General features: G+C 44.9%; 1 protein-coding gene across 2 annotated transcripts in view; it reads right to left on the bottom strand.

The window, feature by feature from the left end:
- Positions 1 to 952: 952 nt before the first annotated feature.
- The window catches only part of LOC110079960 (G-protein coupled receptor 22), a 71984-nt gene continuing 51996 nt past the window's right edge, over positions 953 to 20940 (bottom strand). For both annotated transcript variants that reach the window (XM_072989297.2, XM_072989298.2), the window contains exon 2: positions 953 to 6847. In XM_072989297.2, coding sequence (XP_072845398.2) covers positions 5490 to 6779 — 1290 coding nt within the window. In that variant the 5' untranslated portion in view covers positions 6780 to 6847 and the 3' untranslated portion in view covers positions 953 to 5489. The remainder of the gene's footprint in view (positions 6848 to 20940) is intronic.

The raw sequence follows: 20940 nt of genomic DNA, 5'->3' as shown, positions 1-20940 counted from the left end.
TGCTCTGTTGCTTTTATATATGTTTTTGTATTGATTTTAATTACCATTTTTACTATAACACAGGTCTAATTCTTTTTAATTATTTGTATACTGCCTGCCTTTAGCTTTTAAATATGGTCTTTTTAATGATGTACACCCCCTTCGTCCTTTCAAGGACAAAGGCGGGGTTTAAAAATATTTTAAATAAATAATAAATAAATAGTGCCTCAGTTCTAGAAGCCATCTGAGCTTTGGCAGCCACATTCACTAGGTTTTTCTCTGGGAAGAGACAATCTCAACCTTTGAAATGTGTCACTTGAGAAGAAGCACTCGTCAACGAGGTGGATGAACGTACAGAACACTTGGCTCGACATTCAAGCTCTCGTCTTAGCCTAGGTACAGTTTGAGAAGTGCGGTACCTCACCTCGGCCATCCACTGGAAGCTTCACTAGGCCTCAGCATATTCAGAAAGCAAATTTCCCATGTGAAAATGATGCAAAAAAAGGAGAGACCTGTTTGTTCTGTCATATCACCCGTCATTTGGTGATATTTTGACAACAGGTCTTGCCATCCTTCCACACAGTTTGACTGCCGTCAGTCACACTAATGAGTGCATCAGGTCCTCCTGGAGTGTGTTCGCTGTGGTAGGGCAGTGTCTACCATAGCAAATTCATAACCACTCCTCAGTGAAAAGAACCTTCTGTTTTTCTTCTGTGGATCTGACGTGTGTATTTATGCACCTGTTGTAAAGAAACTGACAGGTGCCTTCCCACTTTCTGAGACACTCTATAATTAAGAAGTGCCAAACAAGAATCTTCCCCCACTTTATTTTTTAAAAGGCAATACTCTTTATCGTTTGGTAAGCTAATCTTTGTAAACCTGAGTTTTGATGTCGCCTATTCAAAACTGCAATGATGATTCTGCAGAGATGTGTAACTCTTTCTTTATAACTGAAAGCCCACTGTCATGTACGGATCTTTCTGGGTTCTTTTTATTTATAAGCCTTTTTTTTTTTTGACATCCTCATAAGGAAAACATGAAGCCCATAACAATATTTTCAGTGAAGAACAGAAGATGGGAATGGAGAGAGAAGAAACTTACAAAATGGCAAAATATCAAGCTAAATCTTTACTGAAACAGGAAAATAAAACACCCTTAGATCCCTTCTGGAAACGTGTTAGACTCCAAAGCTTACTATTAGAAATTTTGCAAGGGGGAGCTACTAGGAACTGCCAGGTTATATGTCATTGGTGGGGTGCGGTGGTGCCATTCATCCTCCATTCACAGGGGCTCTGATAAATCAGTAGGTCATAATGGGAAAATATGGGTGTGAGGTGCATTGGCAATTGTTACTGCTGCTACCTTCCAGTGTGACTACCCTTGGGAAATTATGTAAGCAACCTATTATCACCCAAATCATCGTGTCCTGCCAGGATAAATCTGTGAATTCCCACTTTATCTGAGTAGGCAGCAGGATGTTCATGTGATATCAACTGGCTGTGTTATCTGGGGATCCCTTTTTTTTTCTAACACATTTCACACTGAACTCAACTAGCTCTTTATTGCCTTTAACTATGGCCGTGTTACAGCTTCCAAAATATGAAGCCTATGGCTAGATATACAAGGTAACACAGAGAAGAACCAAACATATGATTGTTTTCAATTTCTTGGTATTAGGAATCTAGGAAATTTTGTAGTCTGGGCACCACACACTCGCTGTACTTCCAAGGATGGACTATGTGGTTCACGTGGGGTTGCCTTTGAAGACAGTTTGGAAACTTCAATTGAAGCAAAAGTCAGCCATGAAGATGCTAATGAGGACCAACCATTCTGAAGGGAAGGCATCATGTCTGCAGCAGCTGCACTGGAGGTCCATTCGTTTCCAGGCCATTCCAGTAAAGGCATAAACTTCTGGATTCACTTTCTCTTGTTATGGTGCTGTCTCTATGCTCAGAAATGCCTGGAGGACCTGCTGTTGAGCACACCAATAAAACTGGCCAAGCTGGTGAGAACAAGAGACAGGCCTTTGTTCTTGGTAGCCCCACCTGTACGGAGTTCTCTTTCAATCAATCTGCACTTGGTCCCATCAAGGGCAGGTCTTTTAAGAAGGCTTGAAAACCTCTCTTGATTGCAGTCTTTCTTTCTCAATGGAAATGGCTTGTGTAATTCACAGCAATTGTACTCCTAGTGCATCCTAGTGCTTTGCACGATTTGCTTATAAAGTACTTTGAATTTTTTTATTAAAAAACTAGTTCAGCTTTACATCTATTAATCAGCTCTTCTGTTTACATGTACATATTTGTGTTTAGTGCAGATAAAGAATGAAGATTTATGTGTGATGTGTAGGTAACAGAATGAACCTGTGTGAATGTCTGTTTTCCTCTCTTACATTTAAATATGTCCACTTAGATTGTAGTTATCTAGACACTGTACAGAAAATGTCTAAAGTCAGACTTTAAGGTGCTCATGGCAAGACGAGGTGGCTATCCTCCCAGAGACTCATAACCTGAAAGTAGCTAGGTTCAAAAAATTAGTTACTTGAAATCTACTCTTTTTTTCCAGTGACATTCATAACTTGACTAAGGACAGCTTCATTTTTTCTGCAGTGTAGCTAACATTTCAGTTGTAGTTATGGGGTTGTGGCCTGACTAAATGTCATGGGAGGAATATTATACAGTCCAGGCGCTGGCTCATACTGCTGCCTTGTGGTCTCTTGCAGATACTGAGTATGTCTGTATCATAGGCTAGCAGTCTGTTGCACTCAGGTTTCTTTTAAAGTAACTAAGATGCCATGGCTTTAGTTATGTTTGAGAAATTGTCTAACTTAAAAATGTAACTACAGTAGTAACTAGCTTCTGGGTTTGGGGAAACCATGCACACCACTTTCAAGAAAGGCTCTGCAACTTGCTTTAGAACAGAGCCAATGTTTCTGGGATCTTCCAGACAGTTCTCCTTCCTAAGCAAGAAGTGAGTAACATTCAGAAGGAGGGAATGATACAGTCTGGGGGATCACCAAAACTGGATGGGGGAAGAATTGTATTATGTTGTGTGTCCCTCTGCCCCCAATCCTGGTACACAGGATTGGAGTCTGACATTCATGAGGACTAGAGCTTGGAAGGTTCATTAAACACACACACACACACACACACACAAACACACACACACACACACAAACTAGTGGCAATTGTTGTTCCTTGATAGTTGTTGTCACAGCTGCATTTTTAAAAAATGTAACTATTTACTTATGACTGTCTTGAAAGTAAAATAAATGTTTGCTTTTTATTTACTTTTTTAAAAATTTGAATGCCACAAACTGCTGGTCTGTGACCCAGACATACTCACCTCCTATCTATACTGCTGAATGTCACAAAAGATCACAAAGTAAGCAGCGTGAGCCCATCCTGGAACTATGCCATCTTCCTTTTCTACCATTTAGCAAGGTCAGATTCCATAACTATAAAAGTAACTAAAAGCTTATGATCATACAGCAGGACTGCCGTATCAGCAGAATCAGTACCCATGGTTTCATTTATCTGCTGCCTGAAAATATTAAATAAAAAACCCAGAAATACACAATTCCCAACTAGTATTGCCAGAAATGGCCACTAGAGGGAACCAGAGACTATGTTATATAGAGATTTTACTTATTTGCAATTTCCAGCATCTGCAAGGGGTGTGTGTGTTGGAACCGATCCCTTGTGGATACCACAGTCCTACTGTACCACAAAAAGATTAAAGTTATCCTTCATCATGTTCACGATCATAATGTGATGTGGTTATACCTTTGTTATTGGACATCTGAATTAATCATAAATCATGATTTATTTGTTAGTTGCTTCCAGCCTCCGGCAGGAACACAGGAATGCAACTCCCACATTTCCTCTGACGAGAGGATGGTCTTCAAGGTGCTGCTAAGAGCCATGCAGCCTCCCAAGGTGTGTTCTGCAGGAAAAAAGCTGCTTTGAACCAAAATGGTGGCCTTACATTCTGGGTGCCCCTCACAGGCTTCCACCTTGTGAGTCATGACCCAGCTCCCTCAACACCCAAGAACAGCCCTGAGGAATCCTTCCAGTGGGAAACTGGCAGCCTGCTCCTGGCAATCCCCAGCCCCCTCCATTCAGCATATGCTTGTTTTTTTCTTGGGCTACAGACTGTGCTTGTTCTCTTCCAGAGGTATCATGTGAAAGGGTCACACCCACCTGAGCCCAGTCTAAGTGGCTCCCCCTCCTTTGACAGCCTGTTCCCTAAAGAGGAGAACAAGGCAAGGATGATGCCTCTCCTCGGACTAGAAAGACTGGCGGCAGGGTGGCTGTGTGCAACTGTCCTTCCTCTTTTCAGGAATCTCCTTAGTGGGATCCTTCCTTCCCCCCCCCTTTGTTTCTTGGGGAGCAAAATGCAATGTAGTAAAGTGCCAAACCCTGGCTGATCTGAGCATCAGTGACTCCAACGTTGTATTTACAGTGGCAAGACTTTTTGTTTTTGTTTTTTCGAGGTGTTAAGAAACTGTTTCCTGAATAGAAATTCGGTACAGGAACGGAGTTTAATGTAAGACTTTCGAGAAAGTGGCAATTACCAGACACCTAGTCCCTGTGAGAGGTGGGGGGGCAGGAGATCCACGCCTGCCCTTTCCGAAAAGCCTTTTTGAGGTTCTGGAGGGGACTGGGCCCCCGACACCCTGGGCCTTGCCTTATCTACGAGGGTGGTGGAGATAAAACAGGATAGCACAGCAGCAGAGGCAAAGACCAGCATGAGGTTCAGGCTAAGCCTAGCCCTTTTCAAAGCCTGGGTCTCTCCCCAACAACCCTGTCATGTTTCCCAGGCCTCTGTGCCCCCCCCACCCCCACATCGCTTGCTTGAGCCATTCTGTGTTTAGCCAGCAATAAAAGAGAGAGGCGTCTGAGGCTAAATAGGCTCCCAGGGCAGAACTGTTTGGGGCTCTGATGTAGGGGAACATCACCTGAGTGGGTGTCTGCCTCACTTCTTGGCACTAAATACTGTATATAGATATACGTAGATAGATAGGTAGGTAGGTAGCAATAATTCAAGTGGGTCTTAAGTGTGGTGAATTGGGTCAAGGCTAGAGACAGGAAGACCAGGGCATCATCTTTTCCTTAGCCAGTCCCATGGTTTCAAGACTGGGTACAGAAAGGACCTGCGCTTTGTGGTGGTGGTGGGTTTATGTGTGGAGGGGCTAGACTATTATAAGGGATTAGTATCTCTCCCCACACAGAACCCATAGGGGTAACCGTGAAGCATTGATGGCTGGTTCTCCCGTGACATTGCCCACCCCCTCCTTTCTCCTTGGTGGCTTCAAACTCAGGGGTCAGCATGGGTTCTGTAGTCCCAAGTGGCCTGGAGAAGAGAAGGCCGCATGCCTTGCTTGCCCTCCGTCAGGAGGTTCAGTGTTTTGTGCTCACCCTTGACCAGCTCTGGTTAGGCAGTGGACTAGTAGACTACCCCCTGCAAACTCCCCTGGTAGCCATTCTAAGGGTTCGGGGGCCTACCACCCCTCACTCCTTTGCAGCCTCCGTCAGGCAATGCTCTGCCCCATCGCTACCCCGAGAGCGGCCCTTGCAGCTTTTGCGCGGTGGCTCCACCCAGGAGTTGTGGATGATTGTCCCGCCGGGCGCCGGATCCACCTGAAGGGCCGACACCACCCGCTTCTTCAGCTTGCTGCGGAGCACGTTCCGCAGCTTCTGCCGGGTGAAGGCATAGAGGAGGGGATGGAAGATGGTCGTCCCGTAAGCCATGGCCAGGAAGCAAATCCGCAGCTTGCCCATCAAGGGGCTCGGCCCGAGGCACAGGATAAGCAGGTTGGCAACGGAGAGGGGTGCCCAGCACAACAGGAAAGTTGAGATAATAAGCAGGGACATGCGGAAGACACGCCGCTGGCGCTCCCTCCGGTCACGGTGCCGCTTGACGGCTCGCCGCAGTGCAATGATTACAGAGACGGAGGCCTGCACCCCCATGGGCGGTGGGGTAGGGAGGGCAGGCACCGGCTGAGACTGCCGCTTGGCTTCCGCCCCTCCAACCATGCTGCTGCTCGGCTCCGCAGATTTCCGGCGCTTTCTCTTCTTCGTCTTGCGGCGCTGGCTGCGTTTGAAAGTACTGCCGATGCTGATATTGAGAGCTTGGAGAATCTTGGCATAGGTTACCAACATGACGGCCACTGCAGCAAAGAATGTAGGGATCTGGATGGCCAGGTGGTAGGAGGTGCCCAGCTCCGCGTGGAATTCTTCCGGTCCCACACAGAGCACCGTGCGGTTTTGCCATGCGCTTGCGTGACCAAACTCCCCCTCCAGGAAAGGTACAAAGAAGACGGCGAGGGACAATACCCAGACACCGGCCAGGAGCAGAATGGCACGGGCTGGGGTCAATACGCGCTGTGCCGGACGCACAGAGATGTCGTAGCGGTCCAGGCTGATCACCAGCACGTTGGTGGCGGTGGCCACACTGCTAAAGGTGATGCAGGCCTCGTGGAAGCAGCAAAGCAGGGTGGCAGCACGAGCTGGGGGCACCAGCACCACCACCATGGTGAGCGGTGCGCAGACGACACAGATGAGCACGTCCAGGACGTGCAAGTTCATGGTCACCATGTTGCTAACCGAGTCCACCAGGCCAGCCTGTAGGCAATAGAGCACAAGGACGGTCAGGTTGCTGCTCACCCCCAGCACAATTTCCAGCATTAAGAAGCCTGTCAGAGAGACCTGGAAGCCCAGCGGATATGGCAGGGCCCAGCTGGAATCTGGGGTTACCCCGTCTGTTGTCTCCAGGATGGTGTCGAACATGGGACCCTCCATGGCTGAGAGAGGCAAGGAGGTGTTGGCATAGTCCTCAGACTGGGCTGGGGATTACAGGAGGCTCTCACCTGGAAGAAGAGAGATACGGTCAAGTCCCAGAGCAGCTGGTAAGAACAACAGCAACAACAACAACAACAGCAACAACAACAACTTCTTCACTGAAATAGCTGCTTCGGACAGAGCAGGTACAAGGGGGCAACTGAGTCCCTGCAGCGTCTGGCTCACCCCACAGGTTTGCCACAGATACCATTTAGACCAGTGGTTCCCAACCTTAGGTAACCATTGGGGGTTCTTGGACTGCAGCTCCCAGAAATCCTGACTGGCACAGCTGGTGTTGAAGACTTCTGGGAGTTTTAGTCCAAGAACATCTGGGAATCCAAAGTTGGGAACCACTGATTTTAGACAATGCTCCTTGAGTGGGGAAAGAAGCCTACTTGCCTAAGGTTGGCATAGCTGTTGAAGTGCTGGACTGGGGCTCAAGGGATCCAGGGTCTAGACCCTAATGAGCCAAAATGAAACCCACTGGGTATCCTTTCGTCACTCTCTCTCAGCCTGGTTTACCTTAGGGCCGCGGTCCCCAACCTTGGGCCTCCAGCTGTTCTTGGACTTCAACTCCCAGAAATCCTGGCCAGCTGAGGTGGTGGTGAAGGCTTCTGGGAGTTGTAGTCCAAGAACATCTGGAGGCTCAAGGTTGAGGATCACTGCCTTAGGGGATTGGTGTAAGAATGAAGAGGAAGGAGGAAAGGCAGTGCTCTGTTGAGCTCAGTAGATGAAAGGTGAGATTAATGTAACAAACAAAATAAAACAAAATAGCTCCCCGTCCCAAAGAATACTATCTGGAAGCTTTGCAAAGAACTTAAGGTACTATTGCAAACTTGTGCAGAATGGTAATATCCAACCAACCCACCAATGGTTATTTGACTTTGAATGCTTTTCCTGAATTTGTCTGGTGGTCTCTTTGTCTCTTCCTCTTTTGCCATGAAAGCAGTTATTGCTGTTTCTTACCCTATGATGCTATTTCCCCCGTAAATCAAGATCACAAGGGGCAGTTAAGACTGCAGGGGTAAGAGTGGCATGTTTGAAAGCCAGAGATGAAGGACCAGATAGTTAGGGGTGTACTCTATCTGTCCCTCTCCCAATCCTAAGCGGTTTCCAAAAACACTACCTGCACATATTGAAGCATGTCCTCAATGACCATGAAAGCAAAGATTTTCAGGAATTGAAATTCTGCACACGCACCTTAATAAACCCTGAGATGACACTTGGAGGAAAAAGCGAGAGACAGAAATCCAAGCAGCCTGCAGGGAAGTGAGAGTTATGTGCAGATTCAGAGAGGTTGTTGACTGACATGACAAGGAAAATGGGGGGAAAAAATCAAAAACTGTCCAATGCCAAAGATGGAAGGGGGGGCGGAAGAGAGGGAGACACACTCATTTCAAGGCAGCCTTACTTACTGCTTAACTCAGACTGAGCACACAACTAGTCCCTAGCCAGCCAAAATCAGGGGAGACTAGTGGAGACTTCCTTGACCTGGATGGGCAAAAAAACAGCAAGAAGCCTGCTGGGTTATATAATCGCAAAAACGCAATTGCATAACGGGTGTATTTTGCCGGCTGGCTGTCACACACCTGGCCATTGCCGTAGTCGCACAATAGAGACCAGTTGCAGGATGACAGAAAGCTGGGGACCTCTCTGCCTTTGTATCAGAAGCATCGTAGCTGGGAAAGAAACAAGCCGCTTGTCATGAATTTTCACAGTAGGATTCTGACCACGGAACCCTGTGTGTCCCCTTAACGACTACTAAGCTTATTTGGCATAAACTTGTGTCGACTGTAATCTTGCTTCTGTAGAAAAGACAGGCCTACAAAAGTCTACAGAAGGCGATGCCAAACAAAACTCATTTGTCTTTAAAATCCCAGCCATCAAATCTTCAGGAGGTGGGAAAACAAGGGCAGTTTTCAGGGGAGGAGATTTTGCTTTTTGCACTGTGACTCTGCATCAGACGCTCTTCCTTGGACAGCCCTTGCAAATACATCAGCCATTCTTAACCTTTTTTTGGTCACATCAATCAACACAATATGAAAGAAATATAGGCCAAATCAAGATTGTGTAAGTTGCATAACAAGCCTCAGAAGGTTGTGTGAAGAATTATTTCCAGTCTCTGGTTCCCTTCAAATGTGCCAGGGTCCCCCAGGAAACCATAGGAGCGCCGTTTGAGAATGGCTGGTTTAGACTCCCACAGAAGCTGGAGGTTGATTGAGAAGATGGAGCTGCCATGGAAAATTGGTAAGGGAAGGAAAGGGCCCATGCCGGACCAAGACATTTTGCTACCTGAGACAGAGCAGGAAATGGCTAGGCCCCCTTCAGATAAGTGTCTCTCCACACACATCTCCTGGCAGAAAGAAATAAGCCATAATTTGCCATCTGAAGTCTGCTGCCTTAATGATGCCACCTCACTCGACCTGGTGGTAGGGCCAGCCCCGTTAAATATCCCTTTACCTTTTGGTTCTTGGCTGAAAATCACCTCTCCTTGGAGCGGCTTTACTCAAGTAGGACCCGCTGGGGTTTAAATCCACACATCTGCCTAGTTTGGCCCTCATGAAAACAAACACAAAAAGAAAGAAAATGGAAAAGAAAGAGAGAGAAAAAACCTGCTGGGTAAAATGTATCCCCTAACTAAGGAGAAAAGCCAAGATGAGCCTGTTTCAGTATCAAATCCTCCCACAGCTCCCTCTTGGATACCAATGAATGCACAGTTTCTTTGAACATATTGTCTGCCTATCGATCACGGCTGCTGCAGAAGGGGGAGGAAAAGGAGAAAGTAAAACACAGGGGGAAAATTAGCACCAACTGAGGAAGATGCCAGCTCTTTTTGGCCATTTTAGAGTGAACCTGAGCCAACCAATTCCAAAAACAAAATTGCAAACGATGAAGAAGACTGGCGAGGGCTCAATAGTTTCTGTGTAAAAACAACAAGTGACGACTCCATTTTGGGGAGGGAAAAAAGACCTGCGCTACCCGAGAGATACCATGGCTATTCTCAGAGGATGCTGAAATAACCAACTTGATGATGTGGGAGGCAGTTTGGCCTCAGGCTCTCTGAAAGGCAGAAGTGCTGTATAATCAGTTGCAAGGATAGAACAGATTTGGAGGGGGGTTTTTTGGTTGGATTTTTCCCCCACTAAAATTTCCAGAACTGCACAGTCATATATGGGGACCCTGAAAGCGGAGATCCAAAAACAGATCATTTCCTTCACCTGAATCTGTGGTAAATGAGAACAGCCACAAATCCAAGCGCTGTCTGCTATGCTTGGTAAGCCTTTATCCTTCCCTTTCTGTGCTACACCCTAGTGCCTACACTCCCTTCTCTAGTAAATAATCCCCACCCACCCACCAATTCTCCTGATGACCTTGCATTGATTGGGCTGCTTCCTCATTCTGCCAAAATCAGGAACAGCACCCTGCAACATGCTGTAGCAGGCATGCCGCTGTTGACCCGGTACTGAAAACAGAGTCGGCCTTACCTCTGGGCAGAGGGAGGTAGTTACTACCTCAGGCCACCACTTTTGTGGGTCACAAAAGGGCTGCACCTTGTTAGCCATTGAATTTTTATGATCGTACTTCTACTGCCAGAGATGTGCAGAGATATTTTGCAGGATGACCTTCCTCATCCGTTAAAATACCTTGGAAGGCTTTAGGGTACTGGGCTTCTTGATTTAAGCGGCTGGAAGGTGCCGTGATATCCTGTTGAGGATTATCACGTCTTAGGGGGAAATTCTGGCAGATCAGTCTCAGAGGATGGAGCTGGGGCAGGAAGCCTGTATGAGGGAGCACAGGGAGAACAGGAGACTTTTGAGACCAATAATGCTGAAAATTAAATTCAACTTTAGATTAAATGAACATTTCATGAAATGCTCTGGATCTTCTGTGAAACACAGTGATCACTGGGGGAAGGGAAATCATTAGCTGCTTAGACTCAGGCCTAAAAAAGTCTAGGACGACTTCTGAGGCCAGATGGCTCAGGAAGACCAGTTAAGTCCCCTACCCAGCCAGTCGCCTCACAAGGCCACTGCCTCTCTTCCTCTAATCTACCTTATGGGGATGTTTTGAGGATACAGGACTGAGGGGAGGGGAGGGGGAAGAGGGAAGAGACTCAGGCTTGCCTTGCTTAACTTCTTGGATGAAGAGCTAAAAATAAAATATAAAAACTGGTCCCACTGCCACCTGTTACTCTTTGTTCTTTGGGCTACTGCCACCCTGCAGTTCCAGCCCCAGTCCTATAAGCACCCTGTCACTTTAGAAAGAGGGGAGGGGATAAAAATAAATATGAGCCAGGTTGCTAGGCAACTTTTAAAAACTCTTCTCAAACCACCCTCAGTCGATCAGTCCTTGTGCATAAGGCTCCTCTGTGCCTCCAGCCAGGAGGGGAGCCTGGGCTTTCTCTGCAAAAGCCAGTCCTATCCCACCAAACATGGAGTGGGTGGGGGGTGGGAGGGGAAGGCTGCCTCAGACTACCCCCCCGAGATTGGCATCTTAGCTTTGGTGGTATCCGGGCTCCAATCTGGAGTCCTGGGTTGCGACTGAGCAGGGAAAACTTCAAGTCTTGGCAAAAGCACAGCCATTTTTTCCCCCCTGCAAGATCAGCCTTCTGAAGTATTCAGCTAATGCCAACACAAAGCGATAGCCGCAGCTTCTAGCTGCAGATAACATGGGGGAATGAACCCGACTGCCCTGATCTAAGCTCACTGGATGAAATGTGTGCTCTGACTGTGACACATATACACATACATGCATACATATGTATATACGTACATAATAACTTGGTTTCTTGGAGTGATGGTTCCTGATATCACCCATATATCTTGACCTGCGCCTGGGTTTTCTACTCCAGCAGGCTGACATTGCAGCCTACATGTCTGAATTTTATTTGCACTTCACGGTTAGGGAAGCTGTGCGGTTCATTAGGGATCGAGGCAGCCCTGAGTGACAACTGGATTTTACATGCTCAAAAATCAATCATTGTTTATTTGGGTTTTCAGCTCAACAGTGCTAGCAGCAGTCCAAGGCTGCAACCTGAAACTGTCACAGTTCTTGGGTTCTTTCGCTTATTGCCTTTCTCACAACTTGACTCTTGCCTGCTTTGCATCCTGAATTTGTTTCTTACCCTGCCAGTAGACAGCTTGCCAGCTTTCTACCTTGGATTTAGGTCCATGATATATGGATACTTCTGGAATCCCATGTTCAAGATGAAGCTCATTTTCTCTGGCCACACTGAAGATAGAGCAAACTGCTTATCAAAAAAGAAGTGCCACCACATGCGATACACGCTTTCATCAGGGGAGGCCTTTCTCTCAGTCCCACCACCTTCATAGGTGCATCTGATGAGGACACAGGAGAGGGCCTTCTCTGTGGCGGCTCCCAGACTCTGGAATTTTCCCTCCCACCGGAGGCCAGGCTGGCCCCATCTTTGCCATCCTTCCGCAAGGGGACTAAGACCTTTCTCTTTCAGGCAAGCTTTCCCTCAGTGATTGCCTGCCTGAGCGGTGTTTTTAAATGGATGGTAGTACTATACTACTTTGAATGTGTTTTGGTGTTCTTTTGTTTACTTTTTTAGTGTGGTATTTGTTTGATCCTTTTTAGTGTTGTAGACTGTACTGTTTTTAGCTTTTAATAATGTAAACTGCCTTGGGTGCTTCTTAAGCAGAAAGGTAGGGTAAAAATATTTTAAATAAATAAATAAAATTTGTTGCGACATTAGCAAACCCTGCAACAGTCAGTCTCTCTCTCTCTCTCTCTCTCTGCCTCTCTCTCCACCACCCCAGTTCAGAAGCTAAGTTTAGAGCCTGTCAATCACATGTCAATTCATGACAGCTAAACACGTGCAGTGTCTGAAAAAGACTCACCAAGACATCTGTGAGGTACAGTTGCTCATTAACCAACAGGTAAGAATAACCATATTTGCTTGCTATGTAATTATATATATAAGGAGGGGTCTTGGGGAGAACTGGGGAGCACATTTCAACATCTTGCAAAAGGGAAACAGAAGGAAAACACAAAAACTTTTTTCATTATTATCTCCTAACTGATCTACCAGAGGACATAAACAAACTGAAACCCTTTTGCTGTAAAAAGCAGAAATAAGTGCCGTTCAGGTGAAAAGGCTGGATTTAAACTACTGGGAAATTTCTTCTTTTCTTCTAATACCAGAATTTGGGGTTATCCAATCAACTTGATTGGCAGGAGATTAAGGAAAAGCAAAAGGAATCCTCCTTCACATGGTGCACAATTAATTTATAGACTCCACTGCCAAAATGTATGGTAATGTCTCTTTTACATCTACCAAGGAATGGATGCATTTCACTAGGGATTGAAAGAGTTCTGGCTAACAGCTGGATTTTATATTTTCTAAAACGCAGCACTAACCACTGCTTATTTTGTTCTTCAGTTGACAGTTCCAGTAGAAGTTCAACTGATGGGGGCTGATCCAAATATCTGCAGCCATTTCATACATCCCATCCTAAAGCCAAGGCTTGGAAATACTGTACTACTTTTGGGGACTATATCTCCTAAAATTTCTGAGCCAGAATGGCCTTGGCTTGGAGGAAGGTAGAATACAAGAACATAAAAAAATTTATAAAACTAAAAATAAAATATGTAAATGATATTTAACAGTCCTATAAATACAATGAAAACTGAGGCTGCCAAAACTTCACCACAGCTTTCCTGTGTATATCACTGCCCTTGTTGCCATTTTTTTCAGTAAAATGTCTCATGGCAGAGTGACACCTTCATCTAGCAAAGATGAATGACAAAGAACCTTCTATTTTCTCTAATGCAGGTGTAACCCCTATGAAATATTAGTTCAGCTGAAAGGGGTGGGACTAAGAAAGAGCAGGGCTGTGAGTAAGAGATTTGAATCAGAAAGAGTGGGAGAGCTGAAGAGGCTGGAGCTGCCACTTTGTCTGCTAAGGTGCTTAACAACTTGGTCTAGCTATCGTTCCCATATATTTGTGTAGTGTGTGTGTGAATCCACATAAGATTCATGTATAAGCCATTTGAATTGATATATTGTTCTAGAGCAGTGGTCTCCAACCTTGGGCCTACAGATGTTCTTGGACTTCAACTCTCAAAAATCCTGGCCAGCAGAGGTGGTGGCGAGGGCTTCTGGGAGTTGTAGTCCAAGAACATCTGGAGGCCCAAGGTTGGGGACCACTGTTCTAGAGGGTTGAAGATTGTGCATGTGCAGCTGATTCTTCTATGTCATGGATACCCAACCCAGTTGAGAAAGATATATTGGACTTTTGTCTTAATTTGAATTCAAAAGGACACTTTAATTTTGCCACTCTACAAGCGACTTCTGCGTTGGTGCTGTTGCCAAGGACTCGGGTGCACAAACTGTAGGATTTTGTTGTTGCTATAATTGCTTATGTTGTTTGTTATATAACCGTGAATAAGAAGACACTAATTTTGTGAAATTGTATTTGCAATGATCCTCAATAAATATCCAAGTACACAAATAGCCCCACAGGGCTTAAAACTCAGGCACCCAACAAATTAACACTGCAACATCCAGAAGGAGTGTTTCTTGTTATTTTGTAAAGTGTAGAATGAATGCATGTTGGTATTAGGAACATGTATCAGCAACCTGGGGAAAAATACATTTTAAAAGCTGGTTGGCCTGCCTGAAAAAATGAGTAGTAAAAGCTGCACAGTCCCACGATACCGCCCCTCCCCCACAAGAAGATACAACTGGTAAACCACTTCTAAATATTCTATACATAGAAAACCTTGGAAAGGGTTGTCACAAGTCAGAATTGACTTGATGGCATGTAATTATTATTATTAAGGCTTAGCGCATGCTGATGAATATGATGTGACAAGCATTATGTGATGTCTTGAGAATATTATGTACAAATAGTGTAAACAAATTGTGGAGCCGGTGTTGCATGCAGCTACATATCCTACAGAGGGTCCAGGGTGGCTGGACAATGGCAGGGCACCATGTGACAGTTCTTAAGGCTATAGCAGCTGAAGCTGCCTTTACCCTACTTCTCTTTCAGTCTGTGCCACACTGAGGAGGAAGGAATGTTATCTCTTCCGTCTAATAAAATCATAAGAAAACTAAGGGATGGGAAGGCACATGGGAGGGTGGTGGAGAAGGATAAGATGTGTTATGTTCCCTAGAGAGGGAGAGAAGGAGGAAGAGAGAGAATATGCTGTTGCACATACCTGGGACTAATTATACATGGATCAGGAAACTTCAGAAGAACCATCAATGCGTTAGAGAAGAAAGCTCTCTGAAAGCTCTCTACACAGAGAAGAAACCACTAATTAGGTACCTTCCCTGCCCCCTGGCAAATTAATGCAGGAATATATCTCCTGATAACTTTCTTTGTTTCTTCTGACAGTCTCATAGCGATCCTTTTTCTTTCAGGAGAATGAAATCTGAAAACCAAGTCCAATGGAGTATTGAACAGGTTTACAATCTTATGCATATTTACTGAGATGCAAATTCTTCTACATGGAATAGAATTTGCTCACAAGTTCATGTGAGTTAGATAGTAGTCAGATGATGAAATCATATACTGTACAGTAGAAGTCTTCATTCAGCTCTTTTGAATTCAATGGGATTTATTCCAAGCAGGTAGAAATCCCCGTAGACGGGCATGCTGTTAGAAGCTCATGCAGCAATATTTCCTATACCTATGTATTTATTTCTAATATTAGTCTCCTGACAGCTAATGGCTCTCAGAATGACATCATGGAAAACTATCTGGCAACTATTGATGTGCTCCTCAATTGTGGCCTTCCCTATCTCAGCACATGATTCAGGGCAGGACCTCTGACAACTATTTCAAGGTCTTGAGGAGAAATTGAAAGAGGAAGTACTTTTTTTGGATAGTTCCATTGAAATTAAGGGTGGCCATGCAGTCCAAATAAAATAAAATACAAATGGAAAAATGGACGATATCTTTGTAGACCTCTAAAAAATCATCATACAATACACAAGCTTTTGTGGATAAAAACACCACTTCATCAGGTTTATACCTGTTCTTCACACTGGTACAAACCTGATGAAGTGGTGTTTTTATCCACAAAAGGTTGTGTATTATATGATGATTTTTTAGTGGTTTATAAAGGTATTACCTATTTTTGCATTTGTATTTTCTTTCAGATAGTGTGGACTCACACCATTTTGAATCTAGATTGGAAATTAAGGAGGAAGGGGTAGCATTAGGCAATATGTAAACCAAAATACATCCAGAATTCAAGGAATGATGAGCTTAGAGTAAAACAGGGAGATGTTGCTCATTGCTACTGTGACTAAACCAGGGTGGGAAGAGCGCCTACTGTTCACCAGTCCTTACACAGTCTTCCTGTTCTGAGTGGCTCTCTTCTGAGGGGCAGGTCTGTAGCATGTGTGGTTGTTGTTATGTGCCACAAATTGGAACCAGTGAATTGTTACCCTAATAAGGCTTTCAAAGAGGTTTTGCAAGTTCTAACCTCACCACCCTCTTTGAATTTCTACAGCTGAGCTGAGGTTTGAAACCAGGTCTCCTGGAGTCCTAAGTCTATCACTCTGTTCACTACTACAGCACACTGGGTATCCATGTCTGAGGGCTACTTTAGTTCAGGCATTGGCCCTGCTTAGAAAAGTTTTTTTACAGATGAGAGTTCCCAGAATCCCCCGGCCAACATGGCCGCTAGGAATGATAGTCCACATTTCCTATGCTCTAGGCGGCAATTACAGAACTCCACCCAAAACAAGTTCCACCAAGCTCTCACTTTTTCCAATTTTATGTGTCACGTGTAAAGTCCTCTCTCCCTCTCCTGGGAGGCCAGGCTGGCTGCATCTTTGCTGTCTTTCTGCAGGCAGATAATGACCCTTGTCTTCAAGCAAGCTTTCCTTTCCAGACTGGCCGTCAGAGCGAAGTTTTTAATGGATTGTTGTGCCTTGTTGCTTTTGTGTGTTTATGTTGTTTACTGTTTAGTGTGGTGTTTAATTCTTTATATATATATATATACATACATACATATATATATAGAAAGGTGGGGTAAAATATATTAAATAAATAAAGGAATATAAACATAAAGCCGTTCTGTTTGCACATGCTGTTTATATTCAATAAGGTAACTGTTCTCCTGCTGTTGCTTGCTCCAATTGTGGGATTTGGTTTTAGTAATTGCTTTTATCGGTGAACCGTTCATCACCTTCTGTACATGAACAAAAGGCAATTTAAAAATGCTTAAATAAATATGCTGTTCCCATTTCACGTCTGTGATCCTTCTTCACAACTGCCCATGAAACTACTTTTGCTATCACTATTTATCACTTAAACAGCATTTGATCGCTTAATTCAGCCAAATCCCTAGCTCGTCCAATTTTCAATTTTACTGAGGGGGGACTGAGTCCTAAAATAGCTTGCATATCACTGTGGTTAACTGATTAAAAAAAAGAGAGAGAAGTCAGCTTCTGGAATTTTCCCTTGCTTGGTACCATTTTGTGAATGGCAATGAGCACAAGAGGATAACCTGTAGATAAAAAATAATTTCACAGCTTAAACGAGTGAGTTTCCAAATAGTTGTTCTCTATTGTTTTAAAAGTACTTTAAAAATATTTTTTACAACTAGACACAGAATCCCTTTGCAAGCACAACTCCTTGTTTGCCCAGGGAAGAGTTAAAAATACTCTTCCTGAGAGTCAGCTAATAAGAGTCCTAACCAACAGGGTCAAAGGTTTAGATTGCCCCAGACCTGGAGCTGATTTCCTCTTAGAAGACTTGTGTGGAGGCCTGGTCTCATATATCATTAGGGAATGTTTTCTGAAAGCACTCAGATCTGGGACAAACACAACTCCTCTGTGCTTTCCTAATGCAGAAATACTTTGAATGTCCTATACAGAATTGTATGCTAATTCTCTGAAGATACTTGGCAAAATGTCCTGCTTTCTGGGGGGCTGTCACTCCATTATTTTCTTTACAGCAAGGCTGCTTCCCCTCCTTCAAAGAAAACCCTTCTTTTCATTGTTTCTGAGACCTTTCATTGCCCTCTAAACATCTCCCCCTTGGGCTCACAAAGCTGCAATAATGTATCTATTTTGCTACCCTCTTGCTGGTAATCCTATTCCACTCATGCTCAGTCTTATAACAAAGTGGGGTTCCCCCCCCTTTTGAAAGGCCTTTCTTGAGGATAAATATTTCAGCCCATACAGCCTTGATTCTTTCCAAATTAAAAAAAGTGTGTGTGTGTGTGTGTGTGTGAAACCAACCATTCTCTTTCACTATAGGCAAAACAGGTCTTTTTGTATGAGCCATTTTAAATTTGGGGATATTTAGGTTCACTTGATTCTGAAGGGGGCAGTTTTACTTTTAAAAACCATAACTCAAAAACCCATTGCCCAAATTTTGTCAATTCTGGCACAGAGCAGGAGCAGACAGTCTGCTACAATTGTGCCAAATTTAGTGCTGATTTAAATTCCAATTCCAAAGTTACAGATTTTTGTTTAGGCTGCCCCCATTTTTAGAATTGCTTTTGTGGAATGTTGATTTGCTCCACTGCACGTTAACATAACTGGAAGTACAGATCCTGAAGCAGAGGCTCCAATACTTTGGCCATCTCATGAGAAGAGAAGACTCCCTGGAAAAGACCTTGATGTTAGGAAAGTGTGAAAGCAACAGGAGAAGGGGACGACAGAGGGCGAGATGGTTGCACAGTGTCATTGAAGACACCAACACGAATTTGACCAAAATCCGGGAGGCAGTAGAAGACAGTAGGGCCTGGCGTGCTCTGGTCCATGGGATCACAAAGAGTCGGACACAACTAAACGAATAAACAACAATTTCTTAAGTGGGTTAAGATTACTGTTAAATTCCTTTGCACCAGAGAGAAAATTATGCTAAATGTAGCTATATTTCTGCATCAGTGGGAAGCTTCTTCTAACACAACTCTTATGTTGGCAGCCATTATGGGAGAGGGAACCTTAGATGCGGTGAGGTGTGTAGTAGGGTAAGGGGAGCAGATTCAGGCTTTAGTTCAAAGGTGGTCAACTTGTGACTCTCCACATGTTCATGTACTACAATTCCCATCATTGAATGATTGACTGATCATTTATTTCTTCCTTTATGTTTCTTTCTTAGATTTGTGCCGTGTTTTGTCCAAAGAACTCAAAAGCAACTTACATGGCCTTCCTTCTGCTGATCTTATGTACACGACACCCCTGTGAGGTTGGTTGAGCTGGACGCCTGTTATTAATACAAGGTCACCCAGTGAAGTTTCATGGCCAGGTGGGGATTGGAATCCTGATCTCCCAAGTTATAGTCCAACACTTGTTACACTCAGAAGCTCCTTCAGTACTGAACTGGAAGTGTGTAGGCATCCTTCAGTCTCGAGAGACTAAGGTAACGTGCTCTGTATGGAGGGCTTGGGACAGCATCTAGTGTGGCTGAGAAGGCCAATTCGAGAGTGACAATCCCTTCCACACTGAGGACAAATACAATCTGTCCCTGGTCCAGCTCCCTGATTTTGCTGGTTTCAGGACTGCTGAACGAGTGTCTCCTCAAATAGTGAAAGGCCATGCTGCACCAGGCTGAACACTCAGATGTCAGGGGTTCCCATCTGTTGAGACCCACTCCTAAGGCCTTCAGATCCCGCTTGCAGATATCCTTGTATCGTAGCAGTGGTCTCCTCTGGGGCGCTTTCCCTGCACTAATTCTCCATACAGGAGATATTTTGGAATCCGACTGTCAGCCAGTCTCACGACATGCCTGAACCAACGTAGACATCACTGTTTCAGTAATGTATACATGCTAAAAATTCCAGCTCATTCTAGGACTACTCTGTTTGGAACTTTGTCCTACCAGGTGATACCAAAAATGTGTCGGGGACAACACATATGGAACGTGTTCAACTTCCTCTCATTCAGGACTCACTGCAGCACAGGAGTGTGCTCAGGACACAGGCTCTATAGACCTGGATCTTGGTATGTGTCGTCAGCTTCTTATTAAGCCATATTCCCTTTGTGAGTCTAGAGAACATGGTACAGTAGCTGCTTTGCCAATGTGTTTATGCAGCTTGACATCTAGAGAGAGAATGTCAGAGATCGTTGAGCCAAGGTACACGAAGTCATGAACAACTTCCAATTGTTCTGTAGAAATGGTAATAGAGGGAGGTGAGTCCACACCCTGGCCCATGACTTGTGTTTTCTTCAGGCTGATTGTCAGTCCAAAATCTTGACATGCCTTACTAAAACGATTCATGAGTTGTTGAAGGTCTTCAGCAGAGTGGGCAACAACAGGTGCACCATCGGCGAAGAGGAACACATGCATTTCAGCCGGACTTTGGTCTTTGTTCTCAATCTAGAGACATTTAAGAGCTTTCCATCTGATCTAGTCAGTAGATAAACACCTGCTGCAGTTCTAAAAGCGTGCTTCAGCATGACAGCAAAAAAAGAGATCCCAAACAGAGTCGGCATGAGGACTCTGCTTCAGATGTCAAAGGGATCTGATGCTGAGCCAGCAAAAACTACAATGCCCTTCATTCCCTCATGAAAGGACCTGATGATGTTAAGGAGTCAAGGTGGGCATCCAATCTGAACTGGGGATGGAGTGCAGTCAAAAGGAAAAACATCTGGAGAATCACAATTACTAATCCCTTCTGTAGTTAGAAATTCTGCCTTTCTCAGGAGCTATTCTTTCTCTTCCAGGTGATGACATAACATGTCTGTGGAAATCATGGTGTTAAATAAAATGCTCCCATTTGACAAGTTGGGAAGTCTTGGACAACTGTCATCCACCAACAGCAACCAGGAGTCACAGAACAGAGAACACCAGTCAGAGCAGATGGTCTACAACAGGGGTGTCCAACCTTTCACCTTATCTGGGCCACATTAGAAGATGAAAATTTGGTTTGGGTCACACATAAATTTGGTTTGGGCCACATGGGGGGGGCAGCCCTAGCCGTCCTCTGCAGCCCCGCTCCAAGCGCGCTTACCGGCAGCTGCGATCTCAGACAGCTTCGACTCCAGCGGCTTTATGGGGCCGGGAGGGGGTCCACTTATTGACGGGGATGGCACAATGCAGTCACACAGCCACCCTCTCCCCTCCCACTCCTTCCTTCCCTCTCCCCCCCCCACCGTTGTGACATGCCCCAGCCGCATTCCGCC

Source organism: Pogona vitticeps, chromosome 2 (assembly GCF_051106095.1).
Source record: "Pogona vitticeps strain Pit_001003342236 chromosome 2, PviZW2.1, whole genome shotgun sequence".
NCBI classification, from domain to species: domain Eukaryota; kingdom Metazoa; phylum Chordata; class Lepidosauria; order Squamata; family Agamidae; genus Pogona; species Pogona vitticeps.
The sequence above is the reverse complement of the archived record's forward strand: the minus strand, read 5'-3'. Positions and strand labels throughout refer to the sequence as shown.